A 19,597-nucleotide genomic window follows, 5' to 3' on the forward strand; every position below is an offset into this window, starting at 1 on the left:
CTTGAACTAAAGACACTCTAAGTCGTAGCCAGGGCAATTACGAAACATTCCTTGTAAAAATTTCCCTGGAGCCAATACTTTACTCAGAGAAAGAGTTGCCAGGGCTGCAACGCATAATTTCATCATGGAGAAGCCCAAATTGTTTATGCAATAAAGGTAATAACATTAACCTGCAATCAGTTTAAATTAGTTCGTGTCAGTGTAATATGTCACATGAAAGACACTTTTCTTTACATATTATTCAGAATGTAAACTTTCTATGAGCAACATAGAAATTAATTCGTGTCAGTGCAATTATTTCCACGAAAGACACTTTTCTTTACATATAATTCAGAATGCAAAGTTTCTATGAGCAACAGCACGCGCTTTGTATATTTACTTTCCACGTATGGTATCCCAGGCCTTGGCCAGTTCCTGACTTCTTTCGGTAGAAATTGTCACTGCAAAAGCAGACGAAACTTTAAGCACAAGCTCAAACATTGCTTCACACTAAGCAAAAAAATTGTAGACGTTAAGAAACCATCCGAAGCATTAGACGAAACGAATAACTAGAAAAATGTCTTGAAAATTTAACTGCGCACACCAACAAATAAAGTTGATAGATTGGCTAATGAGATACTCCAAGTCATTTCTCCAACGCAATAAATCAGCGAGTTCACAATGTCAACAGCAACCAATAGACACATTGCCTTTTCTAAATGTTTTTCTTAAAACAATGCTTTGAGAGTTAGTTGGGCAGATTGCTCATGAGTTCGAAACAGTAAGGATCAGTCTTAGACCTTTAAGTTCAGTAAACGTTAAAGCACCTTTAAAACTCTTAGTTTAAAAAGATATAAGGTAAGGAATAAAGGACTTATTTTATCTCAAAGCAGGAACGTAACACAGATGTTTCTTGATAAATGAAATGAAATGTCTTTTTTACTTTACACCCCATCAAGGCACACGGAGGACAAGCCGCTATCAAGAAAAGGGCGAAAATCAGCTACTTCGTGCGCCACATAGGACATCGAGGTAGATATTCTCTAAGCAATTCATGACCCTGAATTTCGTTTCTTTCCATGTTACACGTAATTACGTTTTATGGTATACATTTATCGCAAGCAATTTTCAAAATTTCCAGCGTTCTGGAAGTACATAGTCAAAAGCTCAAAGAAATTTTCTCTTAATAACAGTCAATCATAATTCGTTCGAAATAAATTTTATTTTTAAAAACTGAAACTATGTCTTTTTCTGCAATGGCGTAAATTGCACTTCCCCAGCGAAAATTAATGCATTACTTGAGAATATACTTTAAAATCTTCATTCTATTTCAACTTGATAATTTTAAAGTTTGTTTCTTTCAGTTACACCAGACATAATGAAGCTATTGATCTTGGTTTGTCTTCTTGCCCTTCATACGAAGCCTTGCAAGTCAGATTTATACATGCATTTCCCGCCAGGATCCAATAATCGCTTGAATGGCGCGGGTGAAAATGTTGCAAACAATGCCAGACTCTTTGATTCACAGGTAGGCTGCCCTTTCCAGAAAAACGATTCAGAGCTTGAGTCTCGAATTTTTTTGGTGCAAACCACAGAGCATTACATAATTATTTTGTGACAGAAATTGAACACAACTCTGATCAAAGTCAGTTAGGCTGACATCATGATTTCTATGTCACTAGCTACCGCTGTTTATACATTAGTTCTGTATAATGTAAAAATTTCTTAGTTATCTTCTGGTAGAAGACTGTCCAGGAAAAATTTCAACTCGTCTTTACCTCTAAGGTTTCCAAAGTCGCCCGGATTTGCAGTCAGATCACCCCTTTTCAGGACTACCATCACCTGGACTACCAAGTTGCATGTATCATTTTTCACAGTAACATAGTTCACTGAAAAAGACTACCACACTTTTCCCTTATGTTAAAGGAAAAAGACGAAAGTTAAGCTAAGGTATCTTGCAATGAAAATCCATCAAGGATGTTGATTATTACTGAAACAAATAAGTCATAATTTGAACGTGGAACATATACTCTCATTTGACGTACAGTTAAATACGAAAAAACTTTATATATTTTTCACATCATTATTTTTGAAATAATAAACTAATCACACTCCTTGACGAAAGTTCTGAATTCTTCAATAATTTCAAAATTTCAATTGACTACTGAAAAGGTAATAGGAAAGGACTCATAACGTTTTTTATGATTGATGGTCAGATTAGTGTAATATTTTTTTGTGTCATACACTTCTACATGATGTAGTCCTAAAAACCCTTAATCATCTTTAAGGCATGAATTTCGGAATCATTGTTTAAAAAAACCTAGCAGTAATTGTAAACAGTTAATCTCTGCAATATTAGGCAAACCTTAAAGCCACCTGAAGAGCAATGGAGAAATTAGATTTATTCTCTATTAAAATTTCCTTCATTTTTTAAGACGATCAAATATAAAGTTTTTATATTTCATTATCTTTTATTGATTAGTCTGTATTGTGTGTGTTTTTATCAATTCTATATTCTCAAGCAATATGAACGGGAACTTCATGGGTAAATGTAACATGCAAAGAAAAAAAACGGAGCAATTGTTGAAGAATACACAAATAGTTGTATGCTTGTTCATGTAGTGTACTGCTTAAATTATAGCACGTCAATGCAATGGCTATCAATTTGAGATGATTACGAATGGGCCAGAAGCAAACTTTTCCAACCATATTCAAGCATGTCTTCCAGGTCCCGAGCACGAAGTTAACCTAACAGCAGTTTAGATTTTTCAATTCTAAACTCATAACAGTCTTCGTGATCTGTGTCGATAAAAAAAGTGGTTTCATTCATTGGCGGGACAAACAACTTAATTCTTACGATTCGAGCGACTAAAAATGTATCACGTAAAACGCCAATATACACAGTAACAAAGTTTACACTGCATAGAAGGCAAACTATGGTTCATTTCTTTGTGGTTGTTACCGAAAACCCGTGAAGCACCTAAAAGCAATTTAACGTTCATTTATTTCATTTTTTCATTTTTCATTTTTTGGCGCGACAAAAAACTTTAAAATTCTTACAGTTTGAGGGAGTGTATATCTATCTTGTAGACCATCAAACACGGTAATGCAAAATAACAGGTGTGTATTTCTGTGTTTGTGCGTGGTTTAACCCATAATGCAAACCCTCAATTTTCCCTCTCTTGGAATTTTGCGGTCTTTCATATAAGTCTGAGGGTGCATATCAATGAAGTTTAAATTACCGCGTTCTGAAATCATTTACAATGCTGAGCACTAATTTCTTTCTGCATAGCGAATTCAAATAGTGTCGGATTTACTCGCAAGAAAAGCTATAAGTTTTGGTGAGAGTATCAAGGACTGTAAAGATCTGCTTTCTCAAGGTGATGAAAGGTAACTTGGAAAATATTGGGTCTAACAAGCCTCTCAAAGTGCTTTCTATTTCGGTCTTGAATGCATGTCTTCCAAAGTTAAAACAGTTGGGTGTTTCTGAGGGATAGCAATCAAAACTTCTGTACTTAGTGGTCAAGATGCGTTCCACATATATTTAACTCCATTCAGTCTAACTTATTTCCTTGCTAAGTATATTCAGTTCTCTCGAATCATACACTCGTCTTTTTTTTTTCTTTTTAGAACAACGACAAGTGTGGGTACAACGTGGGTGACAAATATCCTGATAACCCTGGGGACAATATCAATGAGAACAGACAAGAACCAATGGTAACGCTAAGCAAAAACAAATGCTTCCGGTGTCCCTTAAAATTAAGTTCTTGAAATTCGGCATTTTGGACTTATCAACAAGCTAGGAGAAAAGCAGTCAGTTCCACCCTTCTCACGTCTCAAAAACTCATTTGCTTTTATTTATCACTTTTGCAATGTTCACGTTATCAAGTAATTGAGACTTCCTTTCTTTCGTTACTTATGTAGCTATTTAAAAATAATACAATTTTAAAACTATCACTCTTTACTTTAAATAATCAAACGCTCAACATTTCTTCTTTTCGTCCAGGATTCACCTTTTCAACAGGGCTGATTATTTTAATCTGCTTTTGCTTTTTTAGGAATTTTACATGAGTGGGTGCTCCTCTCATGTGAAAACTGAAGTGGATATCATGTGGACAAATCAGCATGGAACAGGACCAAAGACTGACGACAGGGTAGAAACACAAGTCATTTTACAGTACATGTGCCAGCCGTTCCCGGGAGGCAAAATGCCCACTGGTAATGTGGATACCGACTACGAATATCACACCATTCGAAATGGTCAAACATCCGCGTCTAACACATTTGCTGACCAGAATCAAGAGTCAAGTCAAATTTCAAAACAAAACGGACTTCATGAGCCGTACAATTACTATCAAGCTTATTATCGCAGATATAGAAATAAAGGTAAGATTACTGATTACTCTCTCTCTCTCTCTCTCTCTCTCTCTCTCTCTCTCTCTCTCTCTCTCTCTCTCTCTCCCTCCCCCCCCTCTCTCTCTCTCTGTGTCTCTATCTATCAACCCTAGTTTCCGTATCTATGTAAGGTCTTTACCCAAAGGGAACCGTTACTGTGGCAACGATCTTGCAAATCAGAAAAGTATAAAGGCATTGAACAATTAGAAAATTTGTGTTTCAAAATACCAAATCTGCGTGAAATAAATTGTGTTTTAACCAGGAATCGATCTGTCTTATGAAAGAAAACGTTTTTCATCCTTCACAGGCTTATTCACCGCTGACCAACAGCTTGCTGGCGATTTATCAATTTATACGCGGCAGAATAGTCAAGGTACCATAAGGGGCATGGAGGTCCCTGAAGAACGCGATTACTATCCATACTGGGGACCCACACCATGGAAGGATATTGCTATCCTTGTCAGCGATAAAAAGACTGAGGAGCTGATGAAGAAATACGTTAATAGGTCCAATTATGGGCTCAAATGTAAGACATTTTAACAGCGAAACTCTTTCAAAATCGTTCCCCTTCTTCCTGTACTTACTTCTGGCTCCCCTTTCAGATATGTGCATCATGTCAAAAGGACTTAAGGATCAAACTGACTGCCCCCCAGACAACCAAGGTGTTGTTGCTAAAAAATGTGTCGCCAAATACATCACCAGGCAAAAGTGTAAAGCGGCTGGAGGGAATTGGACAAGGTTCATCACAAATTACTTGGAGGAGACTGCTGGAGTGTTGAGCACTTGCCGCGGTTACGATGACATGAAACTGGCAAAAGGCGTGCCCTACGAAGCACACAAGATCTCACAAGGATGTGATAATCAGAAACAATATGTTCTTCTTAACAGACCTCCTGAAGTGATCTACGCTCCATCTACCGTCGTCAACCACAACGGAATAAACATGGAAGGAAAATTTTCTTCTTACAGATGGAAGGTCCCTTGCTTTCCATCCAACACAACACAACGTTGTGTAATACGGATAAGGTGAGAAAGACAAACATTCGGTGTACTCCCGATAACTCGAACCTTCACCGGAAATTGAAAAAAAGGTTCGAGTTATCAGGCGTTAAAAACAAAGCACTGGAAAAAAGGAAAAAACGCTCTTTACTGTTTTTCTATTCATGAAGCATACATTTGAAATCAAATCGAATTATAGAGAAGGCGATTGAAATGGAACACTAAATTACTGAGAAATCATAATGTAACGTAAAAGGAGGCAAAGAAGTAGGAGAGATGAAGTATTAAAGTCGAGGTACTTCGAACTTTGCAGTTTTTAAAGCGAACGACGTCGCGGTTCCAGTCAATGAGGGTAAAATTATATAGAGAATTAATTGAAGGGAAACAAAAATTGTTTCGAGCTTGTGAGAGGTTCGAGTTATCGAGGGTTCGAATTTTCAAGGGAAAAATTGCATTAATTGTATGATGGAGATCCAGGGTAAATCGATTTTGGTTCCAGATAGCTCCAGTTTCGAGTAAGCGAGGGTTAGAATTATCGGGGTTCAAATGTAACGTTTTTTAACAGTTAAGCAGTTCGGAAGTTGCTATTCACTTGGGTATCACAGAATCCTTACCATATCAATGAATTTCAAATTTTAAGCTAGCTAGTTACAGGACTGGACAAATTACCAAGAGCTATATTAATTTGCATAGGCATGAGGGAACCAAATTCAAGAAATGATGCATAAATTGTTACACCCTTGGGTGGATATCCAACTTAAAGACTCAGTTTTCGGTAAATTTTTAATGAAACTGACTGGGAATGGTTCTAAGTTAAATATTAAAAGACGGTGAAGATGATCCCAAAGCCAACATTACTATTTGGACCAACTTCCTTTGCCTACTATGTATCCAAGTACAATCAAATATATATATATAGATGTATATAACTTTTATTTCAGGTACAACATCACAACTTCTGATGCACCGAGGGATTTCGATGCTAATGATAATCACCGGCAAGTGTCATCATAGTTCTTTAATTAAATCCATTTTTTAATTTTTTGAAATTGGTAATCCTTGTAATATGATTGGCTCTATTGGTGTGAGTTATTCACAAATCGCGCCATTGTTTGCTCTAAATCGCATCTTTTTTCCCATCCAATTGGGAAGCTTTACTAAAAAACGCAACCAATTTCCTTTTAATAGAAACCAATAAAATTTCCGGAAAATGGAAACCAACATTTGCATCTCTCTATAAACCAGCTCACAACTTGATCAACAAAGCATTTGTACAGACTAATTTTTGCGATTTTAAGCACAGTTTCTAGAAGGCCATGTAAATCAGTTATAAATGGGAAGTATTACTCGTTTGTACAATTTGTCCCTCAATTTCTTGGCTGCATAAGGAAAGAGGGATTTTATTTGAGTCTTGATAGAGAAGCAGGCCCGCGCGAATTTCAACGGAGATGAAATATCAGTGTTCAAGCGAAAATATGAATGGAACAACCCTCAATTCTCTCGAAGAGAATTGAGAGTTTTTAAGTCTTCTGTAAAAGAATTTTTAAACTCTAACCATGCAGTTTCAGAATTCCTGAAAATAATAATTACTCGCAATAAATTATACAATGAACGTAAGTATGTATAACATAAAAGAAGATGAAATTTGGTGTAAGGAATGACTGACAGGATATCTACTTCAGGACGTTCTTGTTCAAAATCATACTGCTGCTATTTTATAGATAGTTATGTTAAGTTTTAGCCATCTTGGGGCAACACTTACGGCATTGTGTAACAGTGTCATTGTATCCATTCCAGATTGGCCAATAACCCGACAACAAAAGCTGTTGATAATGAAACCGACCTCCAACTAGCTTTGAATACCGCACAGGTTGGCAGAACCTTTCAAGACAGAAGTCATGTGATCATTCTTAAACCGCGAAACCTTTTGCAACCGGAACATCAGCATCGCACCATTCGCTACATCGGGGGAATGGGAAAAAGAGGGAACATTGTACAGACCTATCCTGCCATGGAATATCGTTTTTTTCCTGAACGCATCTCTGTCACAACAGAGGAAATTGTGTGTTTCGTCTGGTCTGGTATGAAGAAAAACTTTTAGTTTAATAGCAAGTTGAATTGAAACCTAGGTTCATTCTCTCCAAGAGATAATTATAGTGCAAAGTTTTTCGCATTATTTTACTCTTCTTTCATAAAAAAACTTACACAGTTTAGCCTAAAAGTAGCTTACAAGCAATTTACCTTCCCAGTTTTCGTCTGTCCTCCTTTCCTTTTGTTTTACACTTTTCTAAATTCTTCGTTGTCGACAATGATTTATAACCTTTTACTAAGGTCAATTTGGTTTCGCTTTTCTTATGTTAAGTATGCACCACAGCATTATAAGGGCCATTCAAGACTGTACCCTTACGAAAATCATGTTGTAGATACCTCAAAGACTAAACCAAAATTGCACTAATGATTATTTTTTGCTATCTGTTAGGTTCAAACAACAATCCTTCCAACTATGACGGACAAGGAACAGCAGGTAACAAAATGCTGGACATATTTATCACATTTATTCACAATAAGAGTAACGATGCTCAGAACATGTAGATACTACCGCAAAGAACTTGAAAGAAGGAGGAATCACGCACAAAGTTTACTAATACGTTCGTGGGTATTTTTTAGGTACGGATCGCACAAACGTTTGCTGGATTAAGGAAGGGTGTACAACACTGGCCCCGAAATCTTGTTTCAATCTCCCTCTTGACGTCATTGACTACGTTGAAGATTTTGACGGTTACTTGTTAAATCTTCACCTCAACTGGGGATGTTTAGCCCGTAACCAAGTGCTGGATGACGAGCTTAACAATGCCCCGCCCTCTTGCAACCCACCGTGCTTCCGCATCACAAAACCTGGAAAGTACTGTTACATGGGCACGCGCAATAACAATTTCTCCAACCGACGTCACATTGGTCAAATCACTGTGACAAGTGCTTGAACATTGCATGCTAGAGCTGAATTCAAGATCACTAATTATTGATGGTGTTAGTTTTTCAAACATTGGGCTTTTCATGGTAAAATAGAAGGAGGAACTAGGGGCTTTGATGTTTAGTTTGCTAGGAATGGTTGTCTTTTTAATTTCCATTGAAGGTGCTGGTGTTTCAATGCATGATGAACCTGTTAAAAATAAAAAAGGACACAGTATGGGTTATATCTGCAATCGTGGCTCATTATCTTAGTGTACAATTTTTTAAGGCGCAATTCGATTGAATTTTTCGATCATTTAGCGAATTCATGACATTGGGAAATCGAGACAATAGTTTACATTTCAAAAAGACTATAATCGCGGTTTAAAGAGGCAGACTACCTGAGGAAAAACTAGGCAATCAGGTCTCCACTGGGTTTAGCTTTGCATTTTATTGGTTAAAAGGAAAGCGTGATTTTTCTGTGTCAGCCACTGTGCTCAGTTATGCAAACTAGCGCTCTCACCAGTTACTATCGATACTCAATCAAAAATTGCTCTGCCGAACAGCCATTTACTTCATTTCAAGCCAGTGCATTTTTTCCTGTGAACGAAAATAGCCTCACAAAGAGAGCTGTTCCTGAACGTCTACAACCAAGCGAGGCATTGCGTATGAACAGACCGATTGGCTGTTTCATCCGTTCCGTCGTGAATTTCCATCCATTAAGTATAAATCTACTCTGTTGCAGAACATAAGTCAAATCCATGTAGGATCCTTTTTAAAATTTGAAGCTACTCCAACCGCCATGGTGGATCTTGATAACGAAAACGAACTGAGTCAGGCCGGGCAGTTTTTATATTTACCAAATGAGGGCTTTTGTCAATGTGCCTAGATTAAGTTTTAAGACTTTACTATGAGGGCCTCAATGGGGTGATGGCTTTTACTGCTAATGGTTTAAATTTTGGCCAATTTACGGCTAACAATTAACATCTTTCCATCATTGTCACCACAAATTTTTTTGTGTTTAATATTTTAGCGATTAACGGTTCAAATTTGTCAATTTTTACGCCAACGGTTATATTTTCTGACTGTTTTACGGCCGTCGGTTAACCCTTAACTCCCAAGATCTCAAAGTAATTCTCCTTACTGTCTGCCATACAGTTCTTGTGATGTTAGTTTAGAATTTCGTATTGGATCAACTTATAATCCCCTAACTGATATTTTTTTTTTCTCATCACTTGTCTGCTTGATATTGTATTGATATTGTAAGAAGAAATTCTGTCACTGATGGGAGTTAGAGGGTTACCCCACTGAGACCTTCTACCATTGTCTTCAAACGCTGACAATTGAGTAAGTTATTAATCTTGTACAAGAAATCATAAACTGTTCATATTCTCATGTTTTGTGTGAAACTCCAGTTTCTTTTTTTTTTTACCCCTCGATCTCTCTCCTGTGGTGACACTCTCGAAAGCAAAGAACACACTGAAGAGATATATTTAGATTAGCTGAACTTCGTGAAAATCAAACCGTGGCAATTTATCATAGTTTTTCCTTCACAACTTGCTGGAATATCTTTCTCCCAAAGAGAGATATTTATGGTCATCTATATCGTGGCAAAGTACAAAAAGGAATCGATAAGAAAACAGCATAGGTTCAATAAATTGTCAGAGATGTTAGCTGTTGATATGGACTCAATCAGGGTGATTTTTTTCAAACTGATAACTTGAATTCAATCAAAAATTCTGTATCCTTCTTCAAGTTGTAAATTATAGCTAATTTCTTCCAAAGTGGTTTTAGACCCAGGATATAATTTTGCATTTTGATATAGTTCTACTCTTTTCCTGATACGACAATTTACAATAAGTTTAGCATGATGAGTAATTTCCTGTTCGTTCAAGAAATTTGGCTTCAAACATGTACTTTTGACTGAGTGGGAAGGCCGGACATCACGACGGAGAGTCGCATTATATACCCGTCCGGGTATATCAACCAGTTTATCACAAGACCACTAAGCGATAGACGGGCGAACACGGGACAGCCACAAAAAAGATTATACAATTAAATTTTTTCCGTTGTTTTTTGTTTTTCGTTTTTTTCTTTGTTTGTTTGTTTGTTTTTTTTTTTTTAGTCAGAGCAAGAAACACACAATTCATCGAAAAACGCGACTATTTTCTACTCTCTTCTTTTTTCCTTTAATTGTTGTCATTAGAGGGCCGAACGGCTTTTTCCGGACCGGCTCACGTCAAACTATCCAGCCCTACACACGTCAGCTTTCATAATGGTTTTCTTTGGAATTGTACGCTGTACGGGTCATATGACAGTAAGTAATCATCGGGAGAAATGTAAACACAAGGAGTGTTTTTTTTACTTGTCTTTTGGAAGACGTACTGGTTACAACAAAACTTGATGCCACTGGTTTACAAAGAGCTTTTTGACTACGCTTCTGAAGCCGAAACTAAAAGTCAGGATATAAAGTTAAGAATTTTATACGACAAATCGGAAGAGATGCCTCAATTGTTTTTATGATCAGCCGCAGCGATAGAAGTTACTAAGTTCTAAAAAAAACACTAACAAATTCATAAATCGAGATACATGTGAGTGAAGGCCTTATTACGTTGACGCTGGATTATGAATTAATAAACCAGAGTTTCCAGCAAAATAACTGGAGATGTTGCATGCTGCAAGAATGCTTCAACACTTAAGAAACGCTGTTCATTTCCACATCGTATGCTACTTGTTGTTCCTCTTCGTGGTTCGGCAGAAAAGGCAAATACTTGGCCACTTTGAAGTTAGTGACGCGGTTGAGACCAAACGGCAGGTCATAGACTTTAATGGAGGCTGTCTCCATCTGTCCCTCACTTTCATCTGACAGATGCTCCCTCCATGCCTTTATACCGCGCTCCTCGTCGGTTCCAGGGATGGTGTTGTCCAGAATCAGAGCAGAAATACACCCTACTGCCATACTTGTTTTGAAGAGTACTGTAATTATTTGGTCAATTTCTGGGACACCTACTGAGTGAATGATGCAATTAATGCCATGCAATAAGAACTCTGATCACAAATGCACGAATTACGAAATTTTTACACAATGATGCTGGTATTGGCAAAATTAGGGCGTAAGCGCCGACTATGTAGGCTTACAAATTCATGCACTAGATTCCTTTCAGCTTAAGATAGGGCTCGATTCAAACAGGACACAATCTCGGCCAAAATAGTTGAAACATTACATAAAGATCTCTCCCTTTAACCACTTTCCCATCAATTTATTGGTTTAGACAGGTTTTGTCCGATTAAGAGTACCATTTAGCATGATAGCGATATTCGAAATTGATGTAACTCAAAAGATTTAATTTTCGGATAAAAGATCACCTGTGCTAATCGCGTTCTCGTGATTTTTCATGTAATACGGCAGACCCAATCCAAATACAGTAGAAAATCCAACAATGAACAGATTCCTGGAGGAATTCATGTCAGCAAACTGCAGATTGGAGATTCCAACAGCGGTAATCATTCCAAACATGACCATAAATACTCCACCGACGATGGGATCTGGAATGCAGACGAACAACGCGCCAAATTTGCCGAGAACGCCAACAACCATCAGTACCAAAGCCCCAAATTGAATGACACGGAGGCTTCCAACCTGATTATACATCAAAATTATAACATCATGAAGTAATTTTTTTAATACAGCTGTGTAAATCCAACGAAATAGGGCCAAGTTGAATTTTCAAACCAATAAAAATTTTAGGTTCGAGAGAACTTGTCTCATTTCGCCAATTCTCTGATGCTTCAATATATCGAACTTTTGTTGTAATCGTGGACTGGCTGTTTTACTAAAACTTTTATATCCTTTACGATTTCCTCTTCAACGCTTTCCGTTTCTCTTGAAACAATTTACCTTCGTTATCCCGATAGCCCCTACGTTTTCACTGTATGAAGTAGTACCATTCCCGGTACCAAAAGCTCCTGCTAAGAGACATCCCATTCCTTCCATTCCGATGCCACGGTTGACTGCGTGTTTTGGCGGTGGTGGTGCTCCTGCCAATCTCGCACATGCGTAGTAATCACCTACGGACTCAATAATGGAGGCCAGCACGCCAGCGAGCATTCCAAACACCCCTGCAGCACTAACAGAAGGCGTTCCCCACTGACCTAAAAAGAGGGCAACGTGAAATTGAACCTCTACCATAATATAGTCATGTCTCGAAAAAATGCCGCGAAATTGACGGAATTTAAGAAAATCTTAGCACATGTGTATCAGAAACAATCAATTCCACCTGTCAGTGTCGCTTTTAAGGTATGGACCAAGGATTTTATCAATGAGGACACTCACTTGTGAGGCAAATCAGACGGAGCATGAATATCATTGACGCTGAATCGTGGTCATATCCTGTACTAACCTGGGTAGGGAAATCTGAACCATTTTGCTTCTCTCAATACAACAGTTCTGGCATCGGTCCTGGCCATGTACTGAGGAACACTAGGATCAGAGGGAAAACCTCCCGAAGCGGTGATGATGGCGCAAATTATCCAAGATACAGCAATCGCGAGGATCACCTGTTAAAACCGGCGGGCAGTTATCGCAGTAATATTGTGCGTTACAAAACAAAGAGAGCAGCGGTAAATCACAAAGAAATTTTAAACGCCGAAGGTGACGTTTTTAAAATTTCGCCATCTATCAATGCAGATACACTCAAATGATTTAAATCAGCCTGCATAGCCAGCGCCCGTTTATCGAGATAAAAAGCGAACGACTCCTTTGTAGGAAATGAGTTTTTGCTTCCCACATTAGCTCCACAAGTCAATGTTTCAGTGTTCGCTATTTGTACTTACGAGGTGTCTTATATTCCCTGAAATTTAAAGGTCATGTTCTATTGTTCCCTAAACCTTAGCCCGAATGGCACTCAGCAGTCTTCGGTACATAACACTCACCGGAAACAGTCTGAACAACGGATAGTGACCAACGTAACACTCTCTACGTTCTTTGCTGTATCCAGGAAATGGAATCTTTATTTTGGTAAGGTATTGTGAGAACAAGGCAATTAACACGATCGTCCTGCAATACACAAAAGACAAATGATTAAAGGAGGAGAGTTCTAAAGAAACCGTGGTACTGCGTCGATGGGAGAGTATAGCAGGGTAATTTAGTATTATCAACTGAGTTGATAACTTAAATGGCCACCGTAACCTTTCTGAAGTTTCGAACGTTAGCACTTCGTCAGAGCGAAAGACGAAGGGCTTACGTTCGAAACGTCTGCTTTAGAAACGCTTTATGTTCACAATGCATCGAAAGAGTGTACTTATTTCTTACAGAGGTAACCACACGAAGATTAATGTTCAAACTTAGGAGAAAGAACTACTAGTGTGGCCTAAGTACACGGATGTTTTCAACCATACTACACTGACTAGCGTAATTTAAATTAGATTGAGTCATGCAGCTGTAAAAAAATAAGATTCTGATCATCTTTGACAAAGCTTCTCCCAATTTCTGTAACATAAAGCCATTATGAGAATTGTTTCTTATCCAGGGTGTTTTCTCTCGGCGTAAAGCCATTTAACCCTCGGTAACCCGGCCAGCGAATGGCACTGTGAGAGTTAGGATTTTTCCTTAATGATCCAGGTAGAGTTCGAACCCAGACCTTTCAACTCTGTTAACCTCTAGACAATGCAAATCCATGTAATACTCACGTCATTGAAATTCCCCAGTGGTTTCCTTTTAAAAACACGAAACAAAAATCGATTGTTAGCGTAAATACAAAAAAAAGGAGAGTATTCACCACGGTATGGATGCTAGAATTAGATACCTGCGTGTTCTGCTGCTACGTTGAAAAGAGCCAGACCCACAAGAGTTATCGTGGGCGCTATGGTCAGTGGTCCGATGAAACGGAGAAGAAAACCAACAATTCCAGTGAAGCCAACCAACATTTGAAATAATGATGAAACCATTATGGCACCTTGGATCTAATGCAAAAAAAGACGATTTTTTGGTTCATAATCGATTTGACAAATGAGAACGAAAGTGATGAGGAGAAAGATCACGGTGTTGTAAATCATTTTGACTTTTATATTTACCTCTCTCATCCGAGGTTTCCAGATTTCGGACATTTCCAATGTCGAGTTACTGTATTCTTTTGAAAGATAACATTATGTTTTAGCACTTACATGGTTAAATTCTAACTAGCTGAAAAGTGATGTCGTATAGGCAATAGGTAACTTAATAAAAACCAAATTGTCAATCTGTATGTCTCTCTGTTTGTCGGTGTAATCATCAAGCATGTGTAAGATAATCCTGAAGAGAGACAAACGAACTGGCGAGGGCTTCAATACGTAATCGTTCAATTGGATTCAGCAATTCAGCCCACGATTAATTGTTATTTACTCGACAAATGGTCAAACAATCATGACACAAAAAAAAACACCTTCAGTTAATTCAACCTTTCAATTAATCGTTGAAAGAAGGTCCTTGTTTGGCTTGTTAAAAAGCAAACAATCAACTGACCTTCAGGTTTAGGACACGTCCACTGAGGTAGAGACAAAATGGCAAAAGTCGGTGTCAGAAAAGAAAAAGCCCCTCCTTGAATGATCGGCAGCCTGCAATTCCCAAAATAAAAAGATTCAATAGAGCAACTTGATAGATTGAACTAAGTCCCGGGAGGGAGGGTGACTGGGAGTTTTCGAACACTTGAGAGGGGAGGGGAGGGGAGGGTAGGAATTTAACTGTGTCACTCTCAATGTGTCAACCCTGCCGTCGTGTCGAAATCCCTGTGTTTTTTTAAGAGTGACATTTTCCTACTGGATAGATTCATCATTTACGCTTTTTCAGCTCATTACAAGGTTCTTGTGTTGAAAAAACTAATTGATCTTACAAAGGGGGAAAGGAATGACGACAATAATGGGCATTGAAGGACCTTCCCTTAGCCATATCCCTGAATCCTTAAAGCGGAGTTTCGGAAGATTGGAATTGATCTGAACCGGATGGGTGACTGCAGCCAATTTAGGGTTTGTGGAGACAAAGCAGAAAGTAATACGAGCAAGGATTAGAAACGTGGAGAGATAACTCTTTCCCAGAGCCCACAAATGTTCCACCACCTGCTGTTTTGCTCCTGACCTCTCCTCCGACTGGGAACCTGGAACATTTAACGTGATCGTCAACAGCCTATGTGCTCCGGTGAACGTTTTTTCTTATATCCATTGAAAAAATACCTACAGAAAGTTCAGCCCCGAAAAATTAACACCTTTCACTCCCTTGATTTCATTAGCAATTCTACTTACTGTCTGCCACTCAATTTTTAATATGTGACTTTGGTGGATTTGATATGGCATCAACTAATAAAACCGTAATTGATAGTTTTCTTTATTCTCATCAGTAGTCTGCTTGATATTGTACAGATTTCTTAAGGAGAAATTCTGTCTTGGTCACTCGCGGGAGCTATGCATGGTAGCATAATCGAAATTTACAAAGCTTCATTTACAAAGTCTAATCAACGTTTCACTCGGCCTTTAGCCGTCATTTAATTTACCGCGCCTTAGCCTTGCCAAAAACCTTTTGGGCGCTCTTTGGAGCACAGCAATTACATTAATAAGATGGAAGTTGAACTGTTTTAAAATTGTCTTTTACCGACCGTTATACCTTTGATCAGGACTTTATAAAACAAAGAGTTTGTATTAAAGAAAGGTTACATCTTTGAGTATTTTCAAGCTGGAGATATCGTGCTAACCTCGTATTTTACTTACATCATGGTGGGGAAATGAAGCAATGATTGAAATTGCGTCCAATCGATGTAGAGATTTAAATTTTGTTTATCGTTCCTGAATTTCCAACATTTCCTCTTTTTCTCCTTGCATCTTTTTTACATGTCAAGAAACGGTGAGGCAAATTCCATGCCATATCCATCCAAAGAAATTAAATAGCCATACACTATAGAAAAAAGACTTGTCCGCGTAGATATTACTCTGAAGTATGACCTACAGTGACAGAACGTCTGATCCCTACCTGACTCCAAACGTTGACTGCAACAAAGTGACAACTCCAGAAACAAAAAGTATCGTGCTCAGAACTTCACTAATGGCAAGGGTGTTACTACCAAAACACATCGGACCGCTAAGAATGAAGGGAATTGACAAAGTTCCTCCTAGCATTGTAAGGTAATGCTGAAATAATGAGAATAATAATGTTGATTAAAAAAGCAACATTCAAATTATTAAGGCATTCCTCTGTCTCGTACCGTAAAATAACACTTTCTTTTCTACAGAGTCACAAAACTCACTTTCCCTTCAATTTTCTTTCTTAACCACAAGTTCGTTGAGTGTTCTTTGTGAGACATTATGTTTAGAATCTTCGATCTTGACTTTTCGATTCAAATGGAAAATTGAGAAACTCGGGACTTGTTGCTTAGACCAGATTCTATTACAGAGGCAAAGATTTTCATCGAAATCTCAGTACATGTCCCTAGAGGCAGATTATCCCTTTGACATGTGCCTATTACGTCTCATTGCCTCCTTTGACCAGGGTCTTGGTGAATCTCAGCCTTAACAACTCCTACAAACTCCATCATTGTTATGTGGCCGTTTGTTGGCCATGACAGACTTGTTAAATGACTGTACAGATGGACCTACGGTAACAGTAAGCAGTCTAAAAAGACAGAAATTGGAGGAACTAGTTTCACTTCAGTTCGTACCTGAAAACCCAGCAACAAGCAGATATACCATGGTGGATTTTCGTCGATGAGGTAAGTCAAGCCGAAAGCTCTCCTTTTCTTCTCAGCATCGGGCTTGGAAGTCTTTGAATAACAAAGATACTCTTTTAGTTCCTTAGTGCTTGGCTTCTAGCCTAGCTATCACATATGACAACCTTTATGAGGTTGACACATCGTGGCAAGGGTGACAATAATTTGAATGGACTTCTGCGTTCCTTAATTGAAAAAAGCTGATAATACTTTGGAGAATTGACGCCGCCGACTTTGACAGAACTACACGAGGGGTAGGAGTGGGGGGTGGGTTGTGTGCTGGCGGAAGAGATTATCTTATTATGTGGCAAAACTTGGCCTGGATTTTAACCAACTGTAAATGATGTAACTTTTGTTCGTTACGCTAATTAACTCTGTGCTAAGAAATTTCCCAAATGTCCCCGATGTTGCTTCTACATATCAGTGATCACTCTCACTAGAGAACTTATCATTCACTGGTCTTCTTTTTGGACGACTCAGGCGTCTAACGGATTTTAAGGGATTATCCCTTATTTTGATACACCACGCGCTCCCGCCCAGTGCTGAGGGTGGATGGCGTGACAACCCTCGGAGAGCTTACGTAACCGAGTTCTCTGCTACTAGAACAAACACTGTAGACGTATTTTGAAAGATTTACGTCAACACAAGCAGGTAAAACTGCGCTAAACGTAACATCAGGTTTTCGTGTGCGTGTACTGCATCATGTTTCAGTGATTTTTGCACGACTGATTTGTACATGTCTCTTTGATACATATCTAAAATTTAGCTCAGCTGGGTTACAAGCCCAGTCTGGAGAACAACCCTTAGCCAAAGGAATTATTTATCTCAATTTTCTCTCCACGGGTTCAGTATTTGAGGATCAAAAGAGTGATCTTAGACTAAACTATTCTCGGACCTGAGCGATCACATTACCAACCGGCATTTTGAAGCAAACACGTTCCTTACCTGAATTTCCTCTCCACTCATTGTAATTACTCCGCGTTCTTCGGACTTTTACATGTATATATTACTGGATGAATCGGTGGGTCCTTCTTACCGATCACCTTGAACTAAAAGTAGACAAAAAGTGATATATGTCTCCGTCGCTCTTTGGGTTCAGTGGGATTACAGACTGCAATGTGGAACTCATGGCCACAGGTATAGCTTAATAATGAAGATTAACGAGATTATGTTGAACAATAAGAAAATAATAGTTTAGCAAGAGGATGTTACACTACGTAAGGTACCTCACTGTAATTTCCTAAGTAGACGGTCGGTTTTAGCCCCAAACAACGGGAGCAGGTATCAAATGTCGCTAGGACTGGCATCTCAAGAATGTGACGTCTTTCATCAAGGACAGTTTATAAACATACAGTCTAAAGGGGCGTGTGAGGACTCATATGAAATTCTGTTGGAGCATCGAGTCACGCACTGGACTGGGAATCTTTTGTCACACTCCGATGAACTTTGTCATGTTAGCCAAAATGAAGTATCGAACCATCAGTTGGATAAAGCAAAGCACTGCAATTTTCTATTGCGCTCCCCGACACGCAGTAGATCGCACAAATCAAAACATCTCCTATCTTCAACTCCTATCTAATCACTATCTGTGTTACAATCCTTAATTATAAGGTTCTTGGAGATCAACTGAAGACAAAACGTACGATTAGCGCGTAATCCCTAAAGGACTTATCATTTACCTCATGAAAAAGAGAAAGAAAAAGAAACACTAGATAAAGCCCTTTAGTCATGAGGAGCTAGCCGCTTGCACCCTTCAATTTTTAGGGGGCGATCTTTTATTGACAAAAACAGAATCCTGTGTTTTCCAAACACATTTGCCGTGCCCTTAAGCATATTTATATTGAGATTATAAGTTATGTTTTCAAATTTTGTTTGTTTTCTTGTTTTTTTCTTTTTTTCTGTAATTATAAGGACAAGGTTAGAATGCTCTATCCCAAAGGATCATTACATAAACTTGGTTTCTCTCGCTGTACCTCTAACCAGGACAAATTCCTCCAGATGAAAAGGCTATACAGATGGTATTAGTGTAGCGGGGGCTTCGGACTGACCAGTTTAGTCAAGCAGTTTACACTCCACTTCTCTTGTAACAACATGTAGGAGTTGGCCAAAAATGTCCTAGAGTCGTGTCGTCATTGTCGATGAGCAAACCACTTTTTCAATTACTCCCCCCCCCCCCATCGCTATATTTTGTTAATCAAAGACTGCTTTTCTAAGTTGTGTTAGTTGTTTCTCACCAAACCAATTCATTTAATATTGCATAGTTTTTTCACTACGATGAGGAGTGCCGCTGCGAACAATGCACAAGACAAAACTGATACTTCGTCAGTTCTTGTCACCTACTTGGCTAATTCTAAACATGATAAGAACCCTTACTGACTCTTGTCTTTTTGTTTCCAGAAAAAACTCAGTGAGCGCCACAATTCGGCTGCTGAAGGTCCCGCTAGCAAAGTGGAGAAAGCAACTGGAAACGAATCCAACACGACTGGGCACTTGTTGAAGGAAAGTTTAAGAAACAGCGAAGAGGGTCCCAAGAATATCCTGCTCGGGCC

At 38.5% G+C, this 19,597-nt stretch overlaps 2 protein-coding genes across 3 annotated transcripts; one reads left to right on the plus strand and one right to left on the minus strand.

The window, feature by feature from the left end:
- The first annotated feature begins 978 nt into the window (after window positions 1-978).
- Window positions 979-8,567, plus strand: LOC113666352 (protein DD3-3). Its single transcript, XM_027182132.2, has 10 exons — window positions 979-1,011; window positions 1,344-1,507; window positions 3,610-3,696; window positions 4,038-4,365; window positions 4,682-4,900; window positions 4,977-5,400; window positions 6,315-6,371; window positions 7,171-7,454; window positions 7,853-7,897; window positions 8,041-8,567. The coding sequence occupies exons 2-10, from the start codon at window positions 1,358-1,360 to the stop codon at window positions 8,352-8,354; spliced, it is 1,908 nt and encodes a 635-aa protein (XP_027037933.2). The 5' UTR covers window positions 979-1,011; window positions 1,344-1,357; the 3' UTR covers window positions 8,355-8,567.
- A 2,083-nt stretch (window positions 8,568-10,650) lies between these two features.
- Window positions 10,651-18,446, minus strand: LOC113666373 (solute carrier family 23 member 2). Of its 2 annotated transcripts, none has more exons than XM_027182153.2 (13): window positions 18,275-18,446; window positions 17,994-18,097; window positions 17,001-17,102; window positions 16,316-16,473; window positions 14,822-14,913; window positions 14,395-14,450; window positions 14,127-14,283; window positions 14,011-14,035; window positions 13,255-13,378; window positions 12,723-12,879; window positions 12,221-12,474; window positions 11,689-11,962; window positions 10,651-11,328 (listed from the first exon to the last, which is right to left on the minus strand). In XM_027182153.2, the coding sequence occupies exons 2-13, from the start codon at window positions 18,012-18,014 to the stop codon at window positions 11,018-11,020; spliced, it is 1,731 nt and encodes a 576-aa protein (XP_027037954.1). In that variant the 5' UTR covers window positions 18,015-18,097; window positions 18,275-18,446; the 3' UTR covers window positions 10,651-11,017. The 2 variants fall into 2 exon arrangements, with proteins under 2 accessions (XP_027037954.1, XP_089038875.1); XM_089182749.1 differs by having other exon boundaries at window positions 10,651-11,331; window positions 18,275-18,391.
- Window positions 18,447-19,597: the final 1,151 nt, after the last annotated feature.

This window comes from Pocillopora damicornis, chromosome 9, assembly GCF_964200805.1.
Source record: "Pocillopora damicornis chromosome 9, jaPocDami1.2, whole genome shotgun sequence".
Classification (NCBI taxonomy): domain Eukaryota; kingdom Metazoa; phylum Cnidaria; class Anthozoa; order Scleractinia; family Pocilloporidae; genus Pocillopora; species Pocillopora damicornis.